At 40.3% G+C, this 26,561-nt stretch overlaps 1 protein-coding gene across 1 annotated transcript in view; it reads left to right on the top strand.

Moving 5' to 3' along the window:
* The window catches only part of IPO8 (importin 8), a 3,293,983-nt gene that overhangs the window by 3,014,418 nt on the left and 253,004 nt on the right, over window positions 1–26,561 (top strand). The window contains exon 23 of the mRNA XM_044088203.1: window positions 6,622–6,837. Within this exon, the coding sequence (XP_043944138.1) occupies window positions 6,622–6,837 (216 nt within the window). The remainder of the gene's footprint in view (window positions 1–6,621; window positions 6,838–26,561) is intronic.

Raw genomic sequence — 26,561 nt, 5'->3', positions numbered from 1 at the left:
CGGCTGCTACATGCTCGTTAAAATTTCTCTCTTGGAAGACACTCTTTCTAGTCGCTATTACTTCGGCTAGAAGGGTGTCTGAACTTCATGCTCTCTGTGTTCGTCCCCTTACTTGGTCTTCCACAAGGATAGAGTATCTTTGAGAACTAATCCGTCCTTTTTGCCCAAGGTTGCTTCTAAGACAAATTTAAACCAATCTATTGATCTTCCAGTATTTTTTCCCAATTATTCTGACAGGGCGGAACAAAAATTGCATTGCCTAGATATTCATCGCCAACTCAGATATTACTTGAACAGAACAAAGCAATCTAGAAAGTCTCATCAGCTTTTTCTTTCTTATGCTGAAAATAAGAAAGGTCTCCCTGTTTCTAAGGTGACCTTATCCAGATGGCTGTCTTCCACTATTTCTTATATTTATCAGCTTAGGGGCAAACAGCTGATCTCAATACCAAAAGCACATTCTACCAGAGGCCTAGCCACATCTACAGCCTTTCAGGCTAGACTACCCTTAGACACTATTTGTGCAGCAGCCACTTGGGCCACTCCTCATACCTTCGTCTCACATTACAAATTGGATTTGGCCTCAAGGGACAGGGCGAGTTTTGGTTCCACAGTTCTCAAGAGTCTGTTCCATTGAGCCACCCAGGACAGAGGTGCTAGGGACGCAGTCCCATCCAGCAAGAATGAAGGCGAGATTGACAACTTAACATTTAAAAGTTATGTACCTACCATAACGTTCCATGTTAGTTGTCTTCTCTCGCCTTCTTTCTTGCGTCCCTCCCTCCTGTCCCCCTAGCCTGGACAGACCTTGAACTATCCTCTTCTATGGGAGATTTCTCCCTTGGACACCAGTTAGCTCTGCACTTAGTTACCTGGGTTCCCCTTACAGTTTTTTCTCAGGTTAGTTGTTCTTCTTCCCTTGGGGGAAGATAGTAGGTATTTTTTCTTATAGCTACCAAACGAGATCTGGGTAATCTTTGCCTTGCATCATGGGATATGGGGCTGCCTCGAGCTGGTGGAAGTGACTCTTGAGCTTAGCAAGTGCCGAGTCGGAGCCGAGGATCGGCTCCGAACCCATCCAGCAAGAAAGAAGGCGAGAGAAGACAACTAACATGGAACGTTACGGTAGGTACATAACTTCTAATTTTGGATCTTTCCATTCTCTGTCTATATATTAAAGTACTGTGGTTCAAAATGTTTGACCCTTCAAGCACTGTTACACCTCATACCTCCCATGAGATCCATAGTAACATTACATTTAAAAGATGCTTATCACATTCCCATAGACTTAGGCTTCAAGAAATTTCTTAGATTCTCTGCATTTGTGTCACATTATCAGTTCTCTCCATTACCCTTTGGGTTATCTATCTATTTATTTACATTTGTTTACCGGGAAATTCCGACTGGACACAGGTCCTTTTTCAGCAGATGCCCAGGGACAAAAGCTACACATCATGTACATGATAAATAGAGATACAAAGTTGCAGCAGTAGTAAACAACATTACAGGTTGTTGGCTTTAATACAATAGCAAGATATTGCTTATCAACAGTATGTACAGTAAATGTTGCAAGTTAAGATAGTTTGTTGTCGTTTATAATATTAGTAATAAAGTTGTCAGACAAGATTTTAAAGTATGTAAAGGCAACTAGCTAATTCTGACTGTGGTTAGTAGTGGTGTTAGTATAGTTTTGTTAAGAGTCTAAGTGGGGGGGGGGTAGGTAGGTAAGGGTGGGTTGTTAGTCTGGATTAGAACAAGTACAAAGCCAGTGCAACTACAACTTCAAGGAGGTTTATGAATTGTTTAGCTCCAGTCATAGTTCAGTGCAGATTGAATGCCATTCAGATATTTCTTTATTTAGATGACTAACTTATCTTTGCAGAGTTTTTCCCAAATGTTAAGAGATTTAACATGGGTTTCATCTTTTTTTTACCAATCTGTGATTCCAAATAAATGTAAAGAAATCCTTGACTCCATCACTGGACTGTATTACTACCTTATAGACACTTCTCAGCAAAAGTCTTTTCTTACACAGAAGAAGGTGGATTTTTATCTGGAAACTTTCCTTCACTTCTCCAGTCAGTCTCAGACTTCTGCAAGAGAATACATTTGGATTCTATGGTTCATGGGCACTACAATTCGTATGATTCCACTTGCCAGGTTTCATATGAGAAAACCTCAACAGTTTGTAAAAGGCACATGGGGATCCAACATCTTCATCTGCTGGAATTTTGAATTACAGTGTTGGGCTTTTAAAAAAAACTGCATAGATGGAGACAGCAAATGACTCTGAATCTGGATCCCCCTTTTCTTCTCAGATCTCCAGCCATCTCAAATTTTGCTTGAGGAGGAGTTTCTATGCAGGTAAAGATATAAGGCCTGTGGAAATCCTCACACAGACCAAAGCACATGAATGTCAAAGAGGCTGTGATCTATGCCTTAACATCAGTTTGTCATCTGTGGTCTTCAGAACATCTTCAGGTGATTACAGACAACACCGCAGTGATGTGGTACATAAAAAGGTGGCACCATGTTGTACCCTCTGTGCAGACTAGCTATGATGGCTTGGGAGGTAATTGTCAATGAGTTTAATGCTACCTGTACAACCTTTTTCAAAAAGCAAAATAAGCATATATAGCAAGCTGCTGAGAGGGAAGCTTTTTAAAAAGCAATGGCAAGGACATTCCAAAAAGAAAGGAAGACCCCTCCAGGTTAAAGAGAAGTCTAAATGACTGTCTAAAGAATCCTCCCTTCCTTCTCATCCTAGCAAACCTTTAATTCTTCCCAAAACTCTGATCCGCCATTTCTGTTTTTGGCAAAATATATTTTCAGAAAAATAGATTCTGAAAGTGATTTCATCATGGATATAAATGGCAGTAGGAATCTCTCCCTTCTTTTCAAGGGATTCCTCCTCTGTTGCCAGATCTAATTTGCATTTCCCTTCTTTCATTCAGCATCTGCTGACTCAGATGGTGATAGAAGCAGTCAAACCTCCTCAGATATGAGAATGGTTTTATTCAAGAATGTTTCTGGTGCTAAAGAAGGAAGGTTCATGGAGACCAGTTTTAGATATTTCATTTTCAAAACAGTTTGTCATAGTGCCTAAGTTCAAATATTATCTTTTCACAACAACTTTTACATCGCATTCTCCATTTAAGCTTTCTGGACACCTTAGATTTAAAATAGGTTTATCACAATCCTGTTTGCTACAAATTTCAGATATATTTTAAAGGTTTTCTGTATCTGGATCACACTTTTAGTTTTCTGCATTACCCTTTGGGTTATCTGCTACTGCAAGGGTAGTTACACAGTATCTAACTCCAGTGATGGCTTACTGCTAACTGCAAGGTATTCACTTTTTTCCTTATTTAGATAACTTGTTCATCTTTGTGGAGTCTTTTTCAAAGTGTCAGGAATTTCTCACTTGGGTGAGAAGATCTCCTGCGTAGACTGTAGTTCCAGGAGAATATCCAAAAGTTTTGTTTAATTCCTCACAACATTGATTTCTTGGGATGTCTCCTAGGTATCTCAGTTCAAAGAACTTTTTTTCCAGAGAAAACAATAGATCTGTATTTAGATCTATTCCTGAACATTTTCACTCCAACCAAGGGCTTTAGCAAAGGAGTTTCTCAGGATACATTAAGATTAATTGCATCTATGATTCTCTTGATTTCTATAGCAAGACTCCACATGAGAAAAATTCATCATTATCTAAAATCAGTATGGTCCCAAAGTTAACATCCCCTGGCATTCCAGATTCCATTTTGGGGTTTGTGAGAAGGGAGATCTTTTTTAGTGGCGAGATCAGTTTTATCTGAATCTAGGACCCCATTTTCCCTTCCAGCTCTAGCACAACAGATGTCTCAGACTTTGCTTGGGGAGCAGGGTCTATGGAGTTAAAAGCGCAGGGTATTTGGGAAAGAAAAAAAAAACAGACCAAAACACATAACTGTAAAAGAAATTTTTGGCACGTAAAATGCTCTCAGTAGTGTCAAATCATCTGTAGTTCCTGGACCATTGCCATTATTTACAGACAACAACAATGGTGATATATGATACCTAAACAAGCAAGGGGGAAACCAAAGCTTACATTTTGTGCAGACCACCCATGGTGGCCTAAATATAGCTTTACAGCAATGTCTCATTCTACAGGTGTTGTACATTCTGTCAAAGGCAAATTTTGTGGTATATGAACTTAGCAGGACCAAAAAAGGCCCTTAAAATAGAAATTAAATTGGGGGTCTTCATGAATTGATCCAGCTGTGGGAAACACCTCAGATAGATTGTTTTGCCTTCAGTCACAGCAATCATTTGGCAAATTTCTGCTCTAGTACTCTATGGAAGAAGACCTGGAAAACCAATGTCTTTCCTTTTTCTTGGACAGAAGTGTTCCTGTATGCTTTTTTCACCCTGTCCATTAATCCAGGGTGAATCTGAAGATTCAGAAGGATTCCCGAAAGATCATTATGGTGACTCTGTTCTAGCCCAGGCAACAGTGGCTCTCCCTTGTATTGGAAATGACTAAGAGCAGTTTTATTAAACTTCCTCACAGACTGGGCGTGCTCACACGAGATGAGGTGTTTGATAGACCCTGACCTCAAACAACTGCAACTGACTGCTTGGATGATAGAGTATTAATATCTTTTAGGCATCTATTTTCAGAGGATGTAAACCAGGTATTAAAGGTGCCAAGAAAAGCAGCTACTGAAAAAAATTATATATTAGTAAATGGAAAAGATTTTCTAGTTGGTGTCAAGACAAGAACCAGTACCTTTTAAGGATAGTATTTCTCTAGTTCTGCATTATTTGTGTGAGTTACCGTCCTCTGGCCTGTCTTAGATGTTCATCGTGTTTCATTGTTGCAGTCATTACACTTGGGTTATCCTGCTGGCAGGCTACCCTCAGTCGGCTTGAATTCCAAAGTCCTGGTCCAGCGTCGGTTGCTGTTGCCTCTTCCCTGATATCAGTGCGCCAGGGGTATATAAGATGCAGCTGACGCCATTTTCTTCAGTCTTTCTTGCCGTGCGGTGCACAAAGCAAAAGTGCTTATTTTTGTATGTTTTTGTTAACAGGGTGAGGACTTTTATTTTTAGTTTCCTATTATCAACCTTTTCAATTGTCACTGCGGTGGTGGTGCTGCGGTAGCGTTGTCGCCTCACAGTTAGATGTTGCCTGTTCAATTCTCAGTTAGAGCATCTTCTGTGTAGCGACATGCGTGAATGGGCATTCCTTCGTTGAAGGTTGTGCATTAGGCCCGGCAAGCCAATACGTAAAAATCTACTGCCAGTCATTAGTGGACCGGAGTTCCGCTGTGGCGACCCCTAACCGGGAAAAGCCGAAAGACACAAACAAACATTATCAACTTTTTCAATTCTTTAGCCTCACTCTGTCAGTTGTTATGAAAGCGCTGAAGGGCTTGGGGCCACAATCAGCTCAGTTCAAGCTGATTAATGGTTTGGGTGCATGGAAGGTGCGCTTGAAGATTTAGAAGCTGCCCGTCTGTTGTATTGTTAGCAGGATCTAACCCGATATAGCTAAGGCTACTGCAGCAGTGATCAGCAAATGTCTACTTTTTATTGTAAGTTTAATTACACTAGTGTACTTTCTCATTTTTTAAGACATGAAATGTAAAGGGTAGGTGAGAGAGGATTTAGATCATCAGCTGCACAGAAGGGGGAAATGACACCTCTGTGGTGACAGTGTTTTCAGCAGTGCAGAGTCAAGCACAGATTTTTGACTTAGGCTGTCTTTTGTTCTTACAGAACAGAGGAGAGGACATGACATTTAATAATGACCAATAGTACAGAGGTCAATATTTCAATTTTAAAAATAGAGAGGTCAGTATTTCAGTTTTAAAAATAAAGTAGCATGTCTGGATTTGACACAATAGTAGTTAGAGTGCCGATAATACTGTGCCACTTGCAGTAAACTGCTGAAGGAGTATGCTACCTTTATAATGCTCCCTTAGATTGGCCACCCGACAGACGTTTCCTTTTAACTGTCTGAAGTTATCCAGAAAAATAAGTTTGTACAGTTGCTTCCAGTCCTTTGCCATCAGGCACTCAAAAAAATATAAACCCAATGGGGAGGCAGCAGAAGCAGTTTTTATTTATTTATTTTTGTTGTCCCCCCCCCCCCAATAATAAGTTGCAATAAGATGTACCTCGAAGTAAGTGTAGGAATGAAACCAGGGAGTTGCACTGCAGGCCAAGGACACACATCCACACTTCAACCTGAACTCACCTTTGTTACTGTTGTAGTGGCTTAACTGAGCTGCAGTACATTCAATACAGCAGATTCTGTGTCACAGTTTAGCACAAGGTCTAACAGCAGGAAACATCTGCTGCTATGGTAAGTACCTCACACAAGTATGGTCAGCTGAGTTAATTGTGCAGTTATTGTTGCAGGTTATGGACACCATAGTTCTGTGGAACAGATGTTGCAAAATGCAACTGAAGGCAGCAGTTAAAGAAAGGAGACTGAAAGACAAGTGAGAAAAGTAATTGTCTTCTGTTAACGCTGTCACATTTTAGTTTAACTGTAGATTTTCTTTGTGACATTTCTTCTTCAGTATCTATTGTGATTGGAGTAGTGTTGTAAACATTTTCTTTTTCTGTACAGAGGAGATCCCAAGTGATGAAGATGAAGTACGTGGAGGTGGAACAGTTACACAAGAACAAACCTGTAATGAGAGTCAGGAAAATGCTAGCAGTGATGAAGAGGATGCAGAATGGGATGAAGATGGACTGGAGGAGACTGCACTAGAAGGTTTCAGTACACCTCTTGACCTGGACGATAGTTTTGATGAATATCAGTTTTTCACATTAGCACTTCTGAGTAAGTTAATTCAGTTTTTTTCCTAAATCAGTGCAACCATGTCGGTAGTTACTTAAGACCATTAATTTTACCTTATTTACATTGGTTGAAGTGCTATGTAAACCAAGATCTCATAGTATTTTATACTAGAAAAACAGTGTGTAGAATAAAGGCATGATGGACGTCTGACAGTATAAAACAGTTTTGACTTTAGTTGCTTCTGAATGGTAGCAAGAGTTAATTCATTGTCAAGGAGTTAATTGTAGATAATTCAGTGGAAGGGTGCATCTTGAGAGAGGATCTAAACAGTTTGTTAGCAAAGTCCCAGGGATATGGTGTGATTGTTTTCATTTATATTAATTTATGATTGCTTATGTCATAAGTGATGGCTTAATAAAGATGTTTTTGTTTAAAAAAATGGGTCAGGAATTAAATATGTTATGTAACGTTGCTTAGGTTATATGGTATATAGCAGTATTTGTATAAATGTAAATTTGCCTATGTCACAAGTGATAATTCAATAAAGGTGTTTTTAAAAAAGGGGATAAAACTTCATGCGCAATGAGTAAATTCAGATATTTAACCAGAAGTAGACAAATTAAGAACCGAAGGCAGTTTAGGACTACAACTGATGATGTATTAGAACATCATCTAGTGTTCTACGTGTGGAAGCTTATATCATCTATATCATTAATGTTTTAATGAGCCTTCAGTTTTGTTTATTTGACTGCCTACATTTCTCGATGTACAGGAAAAGGCAGGGTTCATAAGCATGGCTGATACAAATGTACTGTCTCTGAAGTCAGTAATGTAGAAATATCCCTACCACCTTCTGATGATGTGTTTATTTCATCAGTGGAATGGTATGCAGATTACTAATGATGGACACTATTCAACAGTAGGAATGGAAGAAGGGAGTCAACCGCATGCCAAAAAGTATTAGGAGCTGCCCCTTTAGCTATTTCTCAAAGGGAACATAACATTTATCCAAAGGATACAGCATTGCAGCAAATAATAATGTTGCACTAACCACAAGATTCAGTATATTTGAAAACTAGTGTTATTGTGGCTGGGTGGTTAGATTATTGTTTGTTTCTGCTTTTGTTGGTTACGCTGCGGCTTTTTTTCAATCATAAAAAGTATAAATTGGAAAATGATTGTCTAAATTGATGTGTTAAGTTCCTGCTTGGTGTGTGACTTTAGACCTTTGAGGGTGTTTCCCATTTTCCTGTGGCTGTGTGACCTTTGAGCAAATTAAAGTAAGAGGTGCATACTAAGGCTTGCCATCTTGTAAACAAAAAAAGAAAGGGAAAAAAAGCATTTTGAGGTTTGTGTGTGTGTGTGTGTGTTTCTAGGTGTAGTGTTAATAAGTTTGTTTTCATTGGAATTCATTATTAGTGACCTTTTATCATTTTCTATAAGCTTTTGGCTCTTTGACCTGCTAATCATCAAGTCTTCCCCATTCATTCCCACTCACTGTATGGAAGGAAGATATATCTGAAGCTGCTATCACCTACACAGCCCTGAGGGTTGTTTTGTGCACTTATTAGCATCTTGGTAATAATAATAATGATATATGTGTATATTTTAGGCCGTAACATGCGAAAAAAGATGTGTTGTGTACATCAGCATGGGGACCACTGTGGCCTCTTCCTGAAGAGATGTTCTTCGTGTTTCACTGTTGCAGTCATTACATTTGGGTTATCTGCTTGCAGGTAGCCTTCAGTCGGCCTGATTAACAAAGTCTTGGGTCCTGCGTCGGTTAATGTCCCTTTTTCCATGACGTCAGGTTGTCAGGGTTGTAAAACATGCAGCCGACGCCATTACATCAGTCTTTCTTGCTGTGCGGTGCCCGAAGCAGAAGCAGTTCACAAGTGCCGGTCGGCCAACACCTGAAATTTCATTTTTAAGTTTCAGAACTGAAGTCTTCAACTAAAGCTAAGTACCCCACTGGGGAAACTTTTTCTTGCTCCTTACTGATGTCAGTAAAAGTTAACAATTGCATTACTTGTGGAAATGCATGAAAACAAAAGTAGGAGACACCAACACGATAGAAAATCTTCACTGTTAACGAAGTTCAAGCATGATGAAACAAAAAACCAAAGTACACTTTAATAAAAAAAAAAAAAGAGAAAGCTTTCGCGTGCAAACTAACTTACATCAGATTAATTTACAAAAATACTGTGAGCTTAAGTACTAAACATTTTGGATTTGAAGCGGGATCATTAAATTCTTAATTGAATCAAAAAAATGTAAATCACATATCAAACTGTCAATTCAATTATTAATAAATGTCAAAGTAACTTCAAGAGCAGAATAAAAAAAGATATAAATACAATGTAAGACCTCACATATATATATATATATAGTCACTTATTTCATTCTTTCACACTTAAAACATTAAACTTTAACTAATGCAAAAACATAAACATAAAAATATTGCTTGCTATGCTAACAAACACTACAACATCAACTATAAGTGATGAGTGATTGTGTTGTATAAATGATGGGAAATCCAAAATATATCGAAATCCGCAAATTATCCCGGGCAATGCATAATGCCACCTGCTAAAAAATAACAGACCTAAAAAAAAAAGAGCCAACCTAAAAAAGAGCCAATACAATATTGTCTAAATACAATCACAACTCAAAAAAATAATACTGATTAAGAGTAATGGCAGGTCATTTAAAATAAAGTGGCCATGAAATAATGACAACGTATGGTAGTACAATGAACTACTCCATACATCTAACAAAGGTATATAGTCTAATAGTCAGCTTATCCCAATGATAGTGCATAGTGATAAATACAAGAATGCAAATAGATAAATACAAACAGAAGTATACATAAAGATAGCTAAAAAAAAACACAAACAAACAATAAAAACCAGTTCAGGTCAAAAACAATTCACAAAAGTCAAACTGTTCAATGTAAATTTTTATATTAAGCTGGTAATATGTCCCTGGTAACAATCCTTAAGCTAGCTGTATCCATCATGTTGTTGTACTTTGTTGCTGTAGAGGCAACGCAAAATAACTAACCAGCACCAGAACACAACCAGCACCAGACCAACAGCACCAGCTCAACACATGTCGCAAGTATGTAAAAACAATGACTGGCTATAAATCACCTAACTATCAAATAAAACTATCCTTCTAAACTATATAAATAGAACAATAAATGAAGAAAAAAAATTATATCAAAAACAAAAATAAAGTATAATTATACATATATGCATACACCATATCACACATAATATGTAACAGTATAGTATAGAGTCATATCAATAGTATCTAAATAAGTTCAACAAAATAACAAGAGTCTAACAGCAACTAACATATACAAATAAATACAACATAAACTAATAAAGAAGACAAAACAAACACACATTGTAAACAACACAACAATAACATGATAAGCTATATTCATTAACCCAGCTATTCATTTATAAAGCTAAAAAAAATAAATAAAATATAAGAATAATAACTATAAATAAAAATAAAATATAAAAACAAATAAACATAAAAAAAAAAAAAAAAAAAACTAACAGGTAAACAAAACTGTGACACCTTAATAACCATAACTTAGATCCCAACAATATCAATGCAGCACTGATAGCATATAGATCCAAATTATTCAGCCGGAGACCCCCCAGCTGCCAGCCTTAGCATCCAATAGAGCTCTCTCTGTGGCATAATGCCTTATCTCACTCTCTCCTCTCTTGCTTGTAAATGCTTGCTTGCCATCTTAAAGCATGGGTAAAAATGTACCTCCATCTTAAACATCCCTCTAGCCAGCATTGGTGCTGTCATTCCTCCCTCTGAATACCTTACAGATGACAGCAAGTGTGTAGGTTTAGCCATATAGTGCATGTATACCATTCTTAGTGTTACAACTAGCATATAGGTTTGTGAAGCCAAAATATGTAGCACCTGTATAGTAGGAAGTAGTCTTGTTGTATAGGTTGGAATGATTGCCAGGACAAAGGATATTGGCCTTGACAGTACTTGGTAATACTAAGGCACCTAATATTGCTTTGATTGCATTGGGCACATTGGCAAAATTGCTTACCCACATTTAATAATTCTGACCTTTTTGTAACACAACTAATGGTGATCAATACTTCCTGACCTATTTATGTACACCTAAAACATTCCAATTTTTTTCACACCTAAGTTCTTCATTATCCTGACCTTTTTATACCTCTAATTTTATTTCACTATATGTCGTGTTCTAGTCAATATAAATATATATTATGATTCATATAGTTTACTTACATGCCATGTAACATAGGCCAGCCAAATGAATTATACCATCCCATATCTTAGAAACCTTTCCATCATATCCACCAGTAACCCTCTTATCTCCCAAAACCTCATAGTGTACCTTCTCTCTGACCCAAAACAACAAGCTGACAGAGTCTACTTCTTCACAGAGTCTATCTCACTATATGCCCTGGAAGGTGTACTACCATGGTATCTGCAGTCATTAACTAAAATCACGTTCTTCCAACAATGCCTGTGTACAAGTTGGTAGGATTGCACTTTTGTTGGTGCAGCTAAAAACTTAGGTTCAAAAAACCGTTGATGTATTTAAAATCTATGACCTACATTTTAATATAATGTGTAAGTGTAATAAAATAAATAAGATTTCCTAAATGGAATAATCTTTCCCTTATAATAGAAATGGTGTTGTTCATATTATAAACTTTAAAAACCTCATCAAAATCTTCGTGAATTTGCCTTTAAATAAACCAAAAAACACCATAACACAAAAATTTTATTTCCCTTTGGCACACCATATCTATCAAAATACCTAATAAATGGTTGAAAATGCATTTGCACAAAAAATTGTAGTAGGTATTTTGAGTTAAGGTGCTGATATCTGCATGTAAAGTTGTTCATTTGTTCGCAAACATGATAATTAGTATGCATCTGTTGATGTTGAAGTAGTTACAGAATAGTATGACATCCATATTAGAATTTTCTTACTTTTATTAGTTATCAAAGGATATTTCTTAAAATCAACTTCCAAATTGATAGGTGTTTGTTTTCTCTGTACATCAGGCTGATTGAGGAGCAATTCGTTATCTCTCTCAGGCTGAAGATTGGGGTTTTTCGCTCTCCACAAAACAATTTATGGGGATCTATATGGGCCCAACTTTGGTTATCCACAATGGGTTCATTACCGTATGTATCAAGAAGGCTGATGCAAGGTCTTATTTCAAGGATGGCTACTACTATCTGTCTCATTGGTAGTAAGCTATGACACTCCTATGGATTTTTATCATACCTTTCAACACACTACTAGACATATTTAAAATCCTAGTCAAGTATTCTGTTCACTCTAAAATATCTACATTTGTCTGTATAGATCATGTCACTAAATTTTTATCCCCCCTTCTTATTTGACAACTTCACTACTAGTGCATTATTCTATAAGTTCATTCATCTGGTCTTATATTATACATACATTTCATTTATCATTAGGTGTCTAAAATTCTGCTTGCTTTTCGGTTGCATTACAAGCATGCTATTTACCATTCCCAAATCACAGTGCTTGATTGACAAATGAAACCTAGTTAGTATCAGGTTTCACACTTATTCATAGAAGATGAATAGTCAACAAGTAGATGAACCTCACACAATGGATGGTACAATGAAGAATCATTTGGTTCGGTGAAGGGATGGATGGTATCAATAATCAATATTCTCTGTGGATGTCACGGATCACTGTGGAATTATGTCCCACCTAAAATTCTTGGGATACAGTAAATTGTTATAATTACTACATAAAGTAACAAACTTCTTCATTAATAGGGTCATACTTGTCTATCAACTTTTCAAGGAGGAAAATAATGTTACCAATTATTGATAGTACTAACTACAGACAGCTTTTGATTACTACTTTAAAGTAACAACTTTCTCATCTACGTTACATGTGTATTCATGTTTGGTGGATCAACATCATTTTGGACGAATAATATATAAGGTGATTTGTGGACATTTAGTATTATTATGATTTGGGGCACCATTTTTGATTGTTCTCATCCAATTTGTATTTAAAGTTTTTGGGACGAATTCTTTGTTCCCAATTTTTAGGATGTTATAAGTTTATAACAATTTTGGATGTTATTTTTATGCTCACACATACTTGAACAATGGTGGAGGCACCATTTTTAATTATACAAGGAATTTGGTCATTTTTATATTTTAGTATGATTTGATGCATAAACCTTTTGTTTGGGATGAACAATCAGATCACCAGAGAAACACTATCCATAGAAAATACACAGAGATCATACCATAGGCAGAGACTCTAGCGGTATGGGAAGTTATAATTTGACAAATTCATGATAGCATTCATATGAGTGCACACCTTCGAGAGAATTGTTGGAGTCAGTTCACCAGTGGGAAGAACCTACCATGGCAATGGTGAGACTTGTTGAGATATGCATGGGTCATGGAACTCTTGACAAATAGGTTCAATACATTGGAATGTTTTGTCAGGACAGTAAGATATGAGGTTTTGGGAGTAATAAAATATGGGTAAAAATATGGGGACATTATGGTTTCATATGTTTGGCAGGGAGAATAATTCCATGAAGGCAATAAATTTGCTATGTGCAAGTGACAACCTTAAAAAGTTTACAAGCGATATTTAGTTTATAAGACATCAATGGAATAAAAACAATATGGTTTGTCCTGTATTTTTGGGTGACACCACCATTATGAGTGTCAATTTAAGGACCATCTATAAGAACAGAGCAAACCTAGGATTGGCGTATACAATGTACGCTGGGTGATGGGAACTGAACCTAACAAATAGTATGTCCTTGGGGAATGACCAATGTGAAAGGTTGGTTACATGCTCTGCCTTGCTAATAGGTATGATAGTTTTACCAAGCAGGTTGAACCTATATTATGTCACTATGGATAGTACATGAGGAACTAAGATATATGCTAGTTGCGCACCTTGTGTGCTTGAGTGCTGACGCGATCTGCCATCTGTTCGCAATCAACATGGTGTGCTGAGAAAGAGTATCATTTTATTTTATATGAGCCAAGCTCTATTGGATCTTGTAGGCTGGATGCTTAAACTAATGTTTAGGCACGGAGATGTTGTCTATGTTTACATTTAGATAAAGAGAGTACAGAATTAGTATATGTAAGCTGTTGTTGACTCTGCGACTATATTAATTTTGGTTTGCTCTATTTGATCTGTAGACTGTGTTGTTCTGTATGGTCTTATTTTAATTTCTATTCTATTCTTCCAGTAATGTGTGCTAGATAGAGATTTTTATAAAATTAGTTGACAACCCTATTTTTTATGCTTAGTTTCTTTTGTTAATGTTGTTGTGTTTGAGAAGCTTTGGCTTTATTGTTTTGTGTTTAAAATACTGAACTTGCTATTTGCGGGTCTGGCTTATTATTAACGTTATAATTTATACTGTTCTATTGCTGGTTTATCGGTTTACATTATGAGTTTGCGTTTGTTTTTGTTGTCATTGTTTATCTATTTGTATATTGTATTCTTCAACTACCTTAGGTCTTATGAACTGTTGTAATTGCTTAGTATATATTTGATTTATACACTTTATACTATATTGTGCTCTGCCATTCAGCTGTGTTTACTTGTTGTTGTTGTGGTGTTTCTGATAATGTGGCTGAATGTTGATATAATAGTATTCTTGTTCTTTTACCCGTTTTTTATAGATTCTACAGTTACAATTCGTTGTTGGAAGTGGATTATGTTTTTAAATTGGTCTGCCATTGGTTGGTGGTACTTTTTTGTTGCTGGTGGTTAGCGCTCGGTTTCTGGTACTGGTTGTTGATCTGCATCATCTGTTTATCTTAGGTTATTATGTTTGTTGCTGCTTTTATATATCTTTTGTACTTATCTGTTTGTATTTATCTTGTACATATCGTATTACCATGTCTGGCTGCCATTATAATTTGTTTGGTAGTCTTGCTGAGAGAGTTTTGTATTTGTATTACACCATTTTGTTTGGTAACTTGCCCGTTATTTTAAATTTCTCTGCGCTGTTTACAGATTATCATCGGCATTTTATCTATAGTATGTTTCATAACATGAACTATTTTACTTTTGAAATTTGTTCGGTACCTTTAGAGGAGGTTTTGAAATTACTTGTGGAAAGCAAATACCTCATAAAGATTTTCATTCATACTGTATTCCTTGCCTAGGCCCTCACTAAGACATACCTTGCTGTCGGTTTTGTGCTTTATTTAATCAGTGCAATATCCATCGTCAATATATTTTCGCCTCTAAATATTTCGGTTCTCTGTTTAATTATCCAGAAATGTCGTTGGTTAGCCATCCGACTACCGGGATTCTGAAAAACACAAAGATAAAGACAGAGACAGGCCGCCGAGGTCCAAAACTGCTGACAATGCTTCTCCTAAGCCAGTCGCCAGTTCGCCGGTACTCAGTGAGGTGCTTTCACAGCCCCTGATTCATGCTATTTCTGATTCGCTGGCCTCTACTGAGACCCATTCGGAGTCCGGTATGCCACGCGATGCTTTAACTATGGAACCCGCGGATGTCTCTACCTTGGATAGGTCCGGAGCCGCTTCTGAGGTTGTATTCAGGCCTACAGACTTGCATATTAAACTGACGCCTCCTTCTTCATTTAGGCATAAATCTCGAACCATGCCTAAAAAAACGATGCCCAGGCCACATGCTCAGGCCTCTGTGCCTAAAAAAAAAAACAAGTGATAAGAATGGCTGAAGATCTGATAACTCTAATCAGGGGTAGCCAGCCCCCCCCCCCAAGAGGAATAGGACTGAAGTTGTTTATGAATCTTCTGACCAGGATTCTGTTTTTTCTGATTCTTCTGATGATCTGGATTTGCCCTTATCTACTTGTGAGGATTCTGATGCAGAGGACTCTATTCCCTCTGCTTCCCCTCCAGAGGATTTTTCTTTTGGTGAAACCTTGCATACTCTAAGGGAGCATTTCCACTGGGAAAGCCAGGATTTTTCTGATTCAGAAAAGAGGCTCAGGGATTTCTTACTCTTGCCTCAGCATAGGCCTTTAGCTATTCCTCCTGTACTAGACATTGTTGATGCTTTTTTGGAATCTAGTTTGGCCCCTGATTCCTTGCCTCCTGCTCCCAGAAAACCTGACAGATACTACAGGGTCCCTGAGTCACACAAGTTCCTTTTTAAAAAATCCTATTGCGGATCCAGAGACTATTTTTCAGGGGCCCAAGGGCATTAAGGCTTCTACTGCTAAAAATCCTACCCCTTCTGATAGAGACTCCATGGGACTGAATAGATGGGGTAAGAAGGTTTACACTTCTGCAGCCTTGGCCATTAGGGCTTTAAACTGCCAGTTTCGTATGAGCAACATATTATTGGATTGCTTAAACAGAAAATGATGTTGATTCCTGATTGTGTAGAAAATAAAGAATTACAGGATTTAATGCATTCTGCTGAACAGGTTGGAAAACATACTTAACAATGTGGTTTTGATTCATTAGCGGCCTCTTGCAGTGCTGCTGTTACTGAGTCTGTGCTCAGAAGGCATGCTTGGCTTAAGGAACAATCTTTACTTGATCATGTTAAAGCTAAATTGTTGGATGCTCCCTTAAATCAGGACCACCTGTTTGGCAACAAGGCTGAGGAAGTTCTTAAGATGGAAGATAAAGCTAAATCTGTGCAAACTGTTAAAAATTTCTTACAAGTGCAGCCTCCTAGATTTAGTAGGCACTGGCCCTCAAAAAATTGGTCCTTTCCAGCCCCTTCCAGGTCTTCTCAAGCCAAACCCAGACACAGCAGAAACCTCAGGTTTTCAGTCCCAGGGGACACACAGGATGAAGCAGTGGGGGGGGGGGGGGGCTCCACTTCCAAATCCGAGAGTAATAAGACTCCCCCCTATGGTAAACTGTCTCAATGACTTCCTTTTAAAATTTCCAAGCACTTATCAACTGACTGCCCCTTTGGAGGGAAAGATTGCTCTTCATGCAAAGAACTGGGAGCTCATTACCCAGGACAAATGGGTTTTAAATATAGTGTCCCAGGGATACAGATTTCACTTCCACACGTTGCCAACACCAAACGGGTGGCCGGACCTACCCCCAAATCAGTGGGCAGAGGCCCAAAAACAAGTACTTACTCTGTTAAGTGTTGGGGCTATTCATTTGGTACCAGAAGAGGAAAAGGGACAAGGTTTCTACTCAAGACTTTTCCTGGTACCCAGAAAAGACAGTTCATGGCGTCCTATCCTGGACCTGTCCACTCTAAACACCTTTTTGAAAATTCCAAAATTCAAGATGCTGACTCTTCACCAGTTGCTTCCTTTGCTAGGCAAAGATGTCTGGTTGGCAGCACTAGATTTAAAAGAAAAACCTGCACATCCCAATCAGGGAATCTTGCAGAAGATACCTTCGCTTCAAAGCAGGCTACACACACTATCAGATGTTCTTCATGTTTCACTGTTGCAGTCATTACATTTGGGTAATCTGCTGGCAGGTTGCCCTCAGTCGGCCTGAATATTGAAGTCTTGGGTCCTGCGTCGGTTGCTGTCTCCTCTTCCATGACGTCAGGTCGTCAGGGGTATAAAACATGCAGCCGAAACCATTTTATTCAGTCTTTCTTGCTGCGCTTTGCCCGAAGCAGAAGCAGTTCGCAAGTGCCAGTCGGCCGACTCCTGAAATTTTCGTATTCGAGTTTCAGAACCGAAGTCTTCAAACTAAAGCTAAGTACCCCATTGGGGAAACTTTTTCTTGCTCCTTACCGATGTCAGTAAAAGTTAATAATTGCATTACTGGTGGGAAGCAAATACTTCATAAGGATTTTCATTTGTACTGTGTTCCTTGTCTAGGCCCGGATCACAACGTGTCTTGCTGTCAGTTTTGTGCTAGATTTAACCAACGAACTATTAAGCATCGGTATATTTTTGCTTCTAAATATTTTGGTTCAAGATTTAATTATCCTGAAATGTCGTCGGTTAGCAATACAACTACTGGAGTTCACAAAAAAATGCGAGGAAAAAGACAGAGACAGACCGCCGAGGTCCAAAACTGACGACAAAGCTTCTCCTAAGCGCCTTTACTCAGTGAGGCGCTTTCGCAGTCCCGGATACCCGCTACTTTTGAGTCGCAGGCCTCTACCGAGACCCATTCGGAGTCCGGTACGCCGCGAGTATCTCAGAGTATTGAACCTATGGATGTCTCTCCCTTGGATGGGTCCAGAGCTGCTGAGCAGGCACTGGCTTCTGAGGGTGTTTTCAGGCCTCAACATTTTTATATTAAACCGACGCCAGCAACAAAAACAAGGTCAAAAACAACTTCTATGTTTAAAAAAACGATGCAAGAGCCATGTGCTCAGGCCCCTATGCCTAAAAAAAGAGATGATCAAAATGACTGAGGATTTAATTACCTTGATCAGGGGTTCCCAACCCCCTCCCCTGCTAAGAGGCCTAGGCAAGGCACTGATTATGAATCCTTCAGATCAGGTTTCCATTTCTTCTGATTCCTGATGTTCATCGTGTTTCACTGTTGCAGTCATTACAATTGGGTTATCCTGCTGGCAGGCTACCTGCAGTCAGCCCGAGTTCCAAAGTCTAGGTCCGGCGTCGGTTGCTGTCACCTCCTCCCTGAAGTCAGTGCGCCAGGGGTATAAAAGATGCAGCCAATGCCATTTTCTTCAGTCTTTCTTGCCGCGTGGTGTCCGAAGCAAAAGCAGTTCGCAAGTGCCGGTCGGCCAACTCCTGAGATTTTCAAATTCGAATTTCAGATCCGAAGTCTTCATTAAAGCTAAGTACCCCGTTGGGGAAACATTTTTCTTGCGCCAGACCGATGTCAGAAAAAGTTAATAATTGTATTTTCTTGTGGGAAGCAAATACCTCATAAGGATTTTCATTCTTACTGCATTCCTTGCCTAGGCCCTGACCACGACGTTGCTAGTTGTCAGTTTTGTGCTAAATTTAACCAACTCACTATTAAGCGTTAGTACGATTTTGCATTTCATTACTTTGGCAGAAGATTCAATTATATAATGCCGTCGGAACAGCCGACTACCGTAGTTTATAAAAAGCGCAAAGAAAAGGACAGGCACCCGAGGTCCAAAACCGACGACGAGGCTTCCACAAGGCCTGTCGCTGGTTCTCAGTGAGGCTCTTTCGCAGCCCCTGACGCACGCTACCTCAGAGCCACAGGCCAATTCCGACTCCCACGTGGAGCCAACTAGGCCGCTGGAAACTCAAGGTATTGGACACTCAGAAACTATTCCCTCAGATGGGTCCAGAGCCGCTGAGCAGGCATCGGCTTCTGAGGGTGTTTTCAGGCCTACACAGTTATATGTAAAACCAACTTCAGCTTCAAAGGCAAAGACTAAAGCAGCTCTAAAGACAAAGAAACAAGTACAGCATTCTCCTGGACAGGCCTTCATGCCTAAAAAAACAGATGCTTAAAATGGCCGAAGACCTAATTACTTTGATCAGGGGTTCCCATCCCCCAACTGATAAGAGGCCTAGGCAAGAGATAGAATATGAATCTTCAGATCAGGTTTCATTTCCTCTGATTCCTCTTCTAAACAGGAATATTCTCTTCCTCCCTATGAGGAGTCTGATGCTGAAGAATCTATTCCTTCAGCCTCTCCTCATGAGGATTATTCTTTTGGGGAGACCCTGCATACTATGAGGGAGCATTTCCACTGGGAGAGCCAAGATTACTCCGAATCCAAGAAAAGGCTCAGAGACTTCCTTTTATTACCTCAGCACAGGCTCCTTGCTATTCCTCCTGTTTTAGACATTGTAGATGATGTATTTTCAGAGCCCGGTCTGTCTCCTGACTCTTTACCACCAGCTCCTGTTAAGCTAGACAGATACTACAGGGTTCCTGATTCACATAAATTTCTTTAGAAAAAACCTGCTGCTGACCCAGAAACTCTCTCTCAGGCTCCCAAAGGGGTCAAGGCTTCCACTGCAAAAATCCTATCCCCTCTGATAGGGATTCAAGGCCCCTGGACAGATGGGGGGAAAAAGATTTATACTTCTGCTACCTTTGCTGTAAGAGCTTTAAATTGTCAGTTTCATGTGCTTAAATATCAGCAATATCTTATGTCACTGCTTAAACAGAACATGTTGACAAATTCAGAATGTGCAGAAAACAAAGAAATGCAGGATTTATTGCATGCAGCTGAACAAGTGGGAAAGCATACTTTGCAATGTGGTTTTGATTCTCTAGAGGCCTCCTGCAGGGCCGCTGTTACAGGTTCTGTCATTAGGAGGCATGCTTGGTTAAAAGAACAGAATCTGCCCGATCATGTTAAAGCAAAACTATTAGATGCTCCATTACAACCTGATACCTTGTTTGGTGTTAAAGCAGAAGAGGTGTTGAGGAAAATGGAGGACAAAGCTAAATCTATGCAAACAGTCAAGGATTTCTTACAGGTGCAACCTCCCAGATTTAGCAGGAACTGGCCTACAAAAAATTGGTCCTTTTGATTGTCAGACAGGCCACAAAGAGGCAGATACAGACGCCCCAGAGGCAGATCACAGCCCCAAGGCTCATACAGGCCTAAACAATGGGGTGCTTCTACCTCCAAAATCGGAGGAAAAAATCACAGCCATACTGGAAACAGTCTCAATGACTTTCCCCTGCCAGCACCAATCACTTATCTTCTGGCAGCTCCTTTGGGGGGAAAACTAACACTTTTTTCACAAAACTGGCACATGATCACCCAGAACAAATGGGTCTTAAATATCATATCACAAGGCTACAGGTTCCACTTTCACACCCTGCCAAGGCCAAATGGTATGCCAGACCTGCCACGCAATCAATGGGCAGAAGCACAAAAACAAGTTTCATCACTGATGGACATGAGAGCCATTCAGCAAGTACCACAGCAAGAGCAGGGACTAGGATTTTACTCAAGGCTATTCTTGGTGCCCAGAAAGGACAAAGCCTGGAGACCAATACTGGACCTGTCTGTCCTAAACACATTCGTGGATATTCCAAAATTCAACATGTTAACTCTGCAGCAGCTTCTGCCCATGCTGGGCAAGAAGGCTTGGCTTGTGACTTTAGACCTAAAAGAGGCATACCTGCATGTCCCAATCAGACAATCATGTAGAAGATACATCAGATTTATAGCTGGCTCAATGCACTACTAATTCTCTGCACTGCCCTTTGGCTTATGTACTGCGCCCAGGGTCTTCACAAAATGCCTGGCACCTGTAATTGCATTTTGCAGACAAAGAGGAATCCAAATATATCCTTACTTGGACGACTGCCTAATTCAAGCAGAGAAAAAGGACATTCTACTACAGCATCTGGCGTTTGTAAAACGATTACTAACAGGTCTAGGGTATACAGTAAACGAAAATAAATCAAAACTCGTACACTCTCAAGAGAAAATATTCCTTGGTGTAAGCTTAAATACAACTGCCCAGATGGCTTATCTCATGCCAGACAAACACAGACAACTGACTACTTATTTCAAAATGTTGGCAACAAAGACCCAGTTATCTGCAAGAAAAATTCTGCAGGCTTTGGGCTTCATGTCATCCTGCATTCTGCTAATTCCATATGCAAGACTGCATATGAGGAAACTTCAATGGTATCTAAAAAGTGTTTGGACTCAACATTGCCACAGCCTGGAAACAATAATTACCCTCATTCCATGCCTGCAACAGGAGTTTCGATGGTGGGAAAAAGCCTGTCACCACAACACGGGACAGCCATTCACCTTACCCACAGCCAGGCAGACATTGACAACAGATGCATCAGATTATGCCTGGGGGGCCCATATGGCAGGAAGATGTATTCAGGGCACATGGTCCACAAGTCAAATGCATCTACATATCAATCAAAAAGAGATGCTAGCTGTTCAGAATGCCCTGACAGCCTTCAAGGATCTACTTCATCCAGGCCAACTACTGATAAAGACGGACAGTACCTCAGTCATGCGGTACATAAACAAGCAGGGGGGCACACATTCCTACCCCCTCTGCAGACTAGCCATGAACTTGTGGGACACAGCGTTGACTTACCAAGTACATCTGCAAGCACAATTCCTGCCAGGAAATATAAATACTCTGGCAGACGAACTAAGCAGAAACCTAATGGATCCCCATGAGTGGAAATTGGAGCCACAAGTCTTCAGCATGATAACAAGGAACTGGAGATGCCTTAGACCTATTTGCCTCCCCTCACAACTACCAACTACAGAGATTATGCACAAGGACTTATCACAAGCAAACATGGAAAGTGGATGCTCTATCTTTTAGCTGGAAAAACCTAACAGTATATGCCTTTCCTCCTCTGCCTCTCCTCCCCAAGGTACTCCTCAAGGTCAGACAAGAGAAGCCAAAAATGATACTGATTGCCCCAGACTGTCCCCGCCAGCACTGGTACCCAATCCTAAAGAGCTTGTCTCAATGCCCAGCTTGGACATTACCTCAAATTCCTCACTCATTGACCCAACAAGACAGTCAGATACTGCACAGCCAACTCAGGACCTTAAACCTGGCAGCATGGCGGATAATGTAGCCATTCAAGACACACCTCTCTAAAGCAGTGATGGATGTTATTTTGGAGGCCAGGAGGCCTAGCACCAGAAAATCTTATGCAGAAAAATGGAAGAGATTCTGTGCTTGGAACCAGGCACAAGGTATTGACACGATTGTTCCAAATATTCCTCAGATTTTGCAATACTTAACTGAGATCCTGGATAAAGGCCTTTCCTTTTCATCAATTAAAATTCATGCCTCTGCCATTTCAGCTCATTACAATACAGAACCACCTATTTTTTCACATCCATTACTAAGCCCCTCAGGGGCCAAAAACATAAGCCGTCAAAGCAGAGCACCAATACCTGCATGGGACCTCAACTATGTTTTGGAAAAACTCACACGGTCTCCATTTGAGCCAGCCTCTGCAGCTGATATAAAATTCTTATCCTGGAAAAAAGCTCTGCTCCTAGCAATAACCTCCGCTAGACGAGTCTCAGAGTTACACGCACTCATGGCTGTGGAACCTTTTATCATTTTCCATCCCGACAGGGTTTCTCTGAGGACAAACCCTACATTTATGCCTAAGGTAGTGTTCAGTGTGGCCTTTAACCAAACAATTAATTTGCCTACCTTTTACCCAAACCCACAGAATAAGGGTGAGAGACTTCTGGATTCTTTGGACATTCACAGGCAACTACGCTTCTACTTGGACAGAACCAAAGCTTTTAGAAAGACTGAACAACTTCTAGTGGCATATGCTGCAGGATCACAAGGAAAGCCTATCTCAAAGCAGACTATTTCAAAGTGGATAGGCCACTACATTCATTTCTGCTATTTACAGCATGGCAAACCAGTACCTAAGGGCATTAGGCCACATTCAACCAGAGCAGCAGCCACTTCAGCAGCCTTACTCAGAGGAGAACCAACCAAAGACATCTGAGAGGCTGCAACTTGGAGTTCAGTGCATACTTTTACAAAGCACTATCACGTACCTCTCTACTCTAAATCCAGGGCAACCGAAGTCTTCTTGAAAGCTAAGTACCCTGTTGGGGAAACTTTTCTTGCCTCAGACCGATGTCAGACAAAGTTAATAATTGCATTTCATGTGGGAAGCAAATACCGCATAAGGATTTCCATTCCTTATGCATTCCTTGCTTAGGCTCAGACCACGACATCTCGGCCTGTCGTTTTTGTACTAGCTTCAACAAACGCACTATTAAGCATCGGGCGGAGTTCACCCAACACTATTTTGGCAAAAAATTTAATTACATTATGTCGTCGGATACCCCGACTGCAGCTTTGAGTAAAAGACGCAAAGATAAGGACCGACATACGAGGTCCGCGACTTCTACCGACACCACGCTAAAGCCGACTACAGGTGCTCCAGTTCTCAGCGAGGCGCCTACGCAGCCTCTGACTACCGATGACACTTCCTTAGTGGTGTCTTCTGTGCCCTAGGTCGAAGGCTCCTCAGCCCACACCCCGATTACAGATACCGACGCCACTCTTGGCGGGGAAACTCAGAGTTTAGACAGGCCTGCCACCTCTCAAGGTGTCTTCAGGCCTTCTTCTTCTTTTCCCATTAAGGCTTACACTAAATCTAAAGCAGCCATGCAAACTAAAAGACAAGCTCCATAGGGCCCCTCTCAGGGCCCCATGCCTAAAAAACTGATTCTCAAAATGGCTGAGGATTTGATTACTCTTATCAGAGGTTCTCAAACCCCCTCGGACAAAAGGCCCAGAGTGGAGGAGGAATACCCTTCCTCGGACCAGGCCTCCATTACTTCAGAACATTCTGATGACCAGGAACATTCATACTCCCCTTTTGAAGATTCTGATGCAGAGGAGTCCATTCCCTCTGTCTTCCCCCCTGAGGACTATTCTTTTGGGGAAACCTTGCATACCTTGAGGGAACACTTCCACTGGGAAGGCCAAGATTACTCAGATTCCAAGAAAAGGCTCAGGGATTTCCTCTTGCTCCCTCAGCACAGGCCTCTGGCTATCCCTCCTGTCTTAGACATACTAGATGATGTGTATTCAGAGGCCAGCCTTAACCCAGATTCTTTATCACCAGCTCCAGTTAAGCCTGACAGGTATTACCGGGTTCCTGATTCACACCAATTCCTATACAAAAGCCATGCTGCTGACCCAGAAACTATTTCACAGGGTCCCAAGGAAATTAAGGCCTCTGCTGCCCAAAATCCATTACCTTCAGAGAGAGATTCCAGAGCTTTAGAAAGGTGGGGGAAAAAGGTATACACCTCGGCCACTTTAACCATGAGGGCATTAAACTGTCAGTTCCACATGTTAAAGTATCAACAGTTCTTGTTATCTCAGTTGAAAAACAAAATGTCACAACCTGAACAACCAGACTTGAAGGAGTTGCAGGATTTGTTGCATAGTGCAGAACAAGTGGGTAAACATACCTTGCAATGTGGTTTTGATGCTTTAGAGGCCTCATGTAGAGCTGCTGTTACAGGGTCTGTCATACGTAGACCTGCTTGGCTCAAAGAGCAAACCTTACCAGATCATGTCAAAGCTAAATTACTAGACGCACCTCTTCAAAAAGATGTATTGTTTGGTGTCAAAGCTGAGGAGGTATTAAAGAAAATGGAGGAAAAGGCAAGATCAATGCAAACAGTGAAAGATTTCCTACAGGTACAACCTCCACGTTTCAGTAGAAACTGGCCTTCAAAAAATTGGTCCTTTCCAACCACGGACAGACCTCAAAGAGGTAGATGCAGGCGCCCGAGGGGTAGAGGGCAATCTCAAGGATCATTTAGAGGCAGACAATGGCAAGCACCTACACCAAGAGGTGGAGAGGATAGATCACAGCCATTCAGAAAGCAGACACAATGACTTTCCCCTCTGCATGCCAAGCAAAGCTCTAATGGCAGCACCTTTAGGTGGAAAACTGGCATTATTTTCGAAAAATTGGCATATTGTCACAAGAGACAAATGGATCCTGGACATTATCGACAGAGGCTACAGATTCCACTTTCACACCCTTCCAAAAATGAGAGGCATGCCAAACCTGCCACAAAATCAAAGGGCAGAGGCACAAAAACAAATTTCAGCTCTCATGGACATGAAAGCTATTCAAGAGGTACCTGCACAAGAACAGGGTCAAGGTTTTTATTCCAGACTATTCCTGGTACCAAGGAAGGACAAAGATTGGAGACATATTTTGGACCTATCCATCCTAAACACATATTTAGTCGTACCAAAATTCAAGATGCTCACATTACAGCAGCTTCTTCCCATGCTGGGCAAGGAGTCTTGGCTGGTAACATTGGACCTCAAGGAGGCATACATGCATGTCCCTATCAGACAAGATTGCAGAAGATACCTCAGATTTCTTGCAGGTTCAACCCATTATCAATTCTCTGCATTGCCCTTTGGCTTATCTACTGCGCCCAGAGTGTTCATGAAATGCCTGGCATCAGTAATTGCCTTCTGCAGACTTCAAGGAATACAAATATACCCATATTTGGACGACTGCCTGATCCAAGCGGACAGCAAACGCATACTTCTGAAACATCTGGCATTTGTAATAAAGTTGTTGAACTCTCTGGGATACACAGTCAACAAAAAGAAATCAAAACTAATACCCTCTCAAGTAATAATTTTCCTGGGTGCCAGCTTGAATACAAACACCCAGATGGCCTACCTCACGCCAGAGAAACAAGGGCAACTATCTCAATACTTCAGAAAAATGGCAGCCTTCACCAGGCTGACTGCAAGGAAAATCCTGCAGGCTCTGGGATTCATGGCATCTTGCATCTTGCTAATCCCATGTGCAAAGCTGCATATGAGAAAACTTCAATGGTACCTAAAAAACTTATGGTCTCAACACAGCCACAGTTTGGAAACAATTATACCACTGATTCCATGTCTCCAAAAGGAATTTCTGTGGTGGGCTCAAGCATGCAAAAGAAACATAGGTCTACCTTTCTGCTTGCCTCAAGCAAATCAAATCATCACAACAGACGCCTCGGACTATGCCTGGGGGGCACACATGACAGATCAGTGCATTCAGGGCAAATGGTCCCAAAAAGAAAAGCACCTACACATCAATCAAAAGGAAATGCTAGCAGTAAAAAAATGCTATTATGGCTTTCAAAGACCTACTGCATCCAGGCCAGCTATTGATAAGGACAGACAACACCACAGTGATGTGGTACATAAACAAACAGGGAGGAACCCATTCATATCCCCTGTGCAGGCTAGCCATGTCTCTTTGGAACATGGCTCTGGAATTAC

Source organism: Protopterus annectens, chromosome 11.part0, assembly GCF_019279795.1.
Source record: "Protopterus annectens isolate FY-2018-M chromosome 11.part0, PAN1.0, whole genome shotgun sequence".
In the NCBI taxonomy this organism is placed as follows: Eukaryota; Metazoa; Chordata; order Ceratodontiformes; family Protopteridae; genus Protopterus; species Protopterus annectens.
This window is presented reverse-complemented; position numbering and strand designations above follow the sequence as displayed.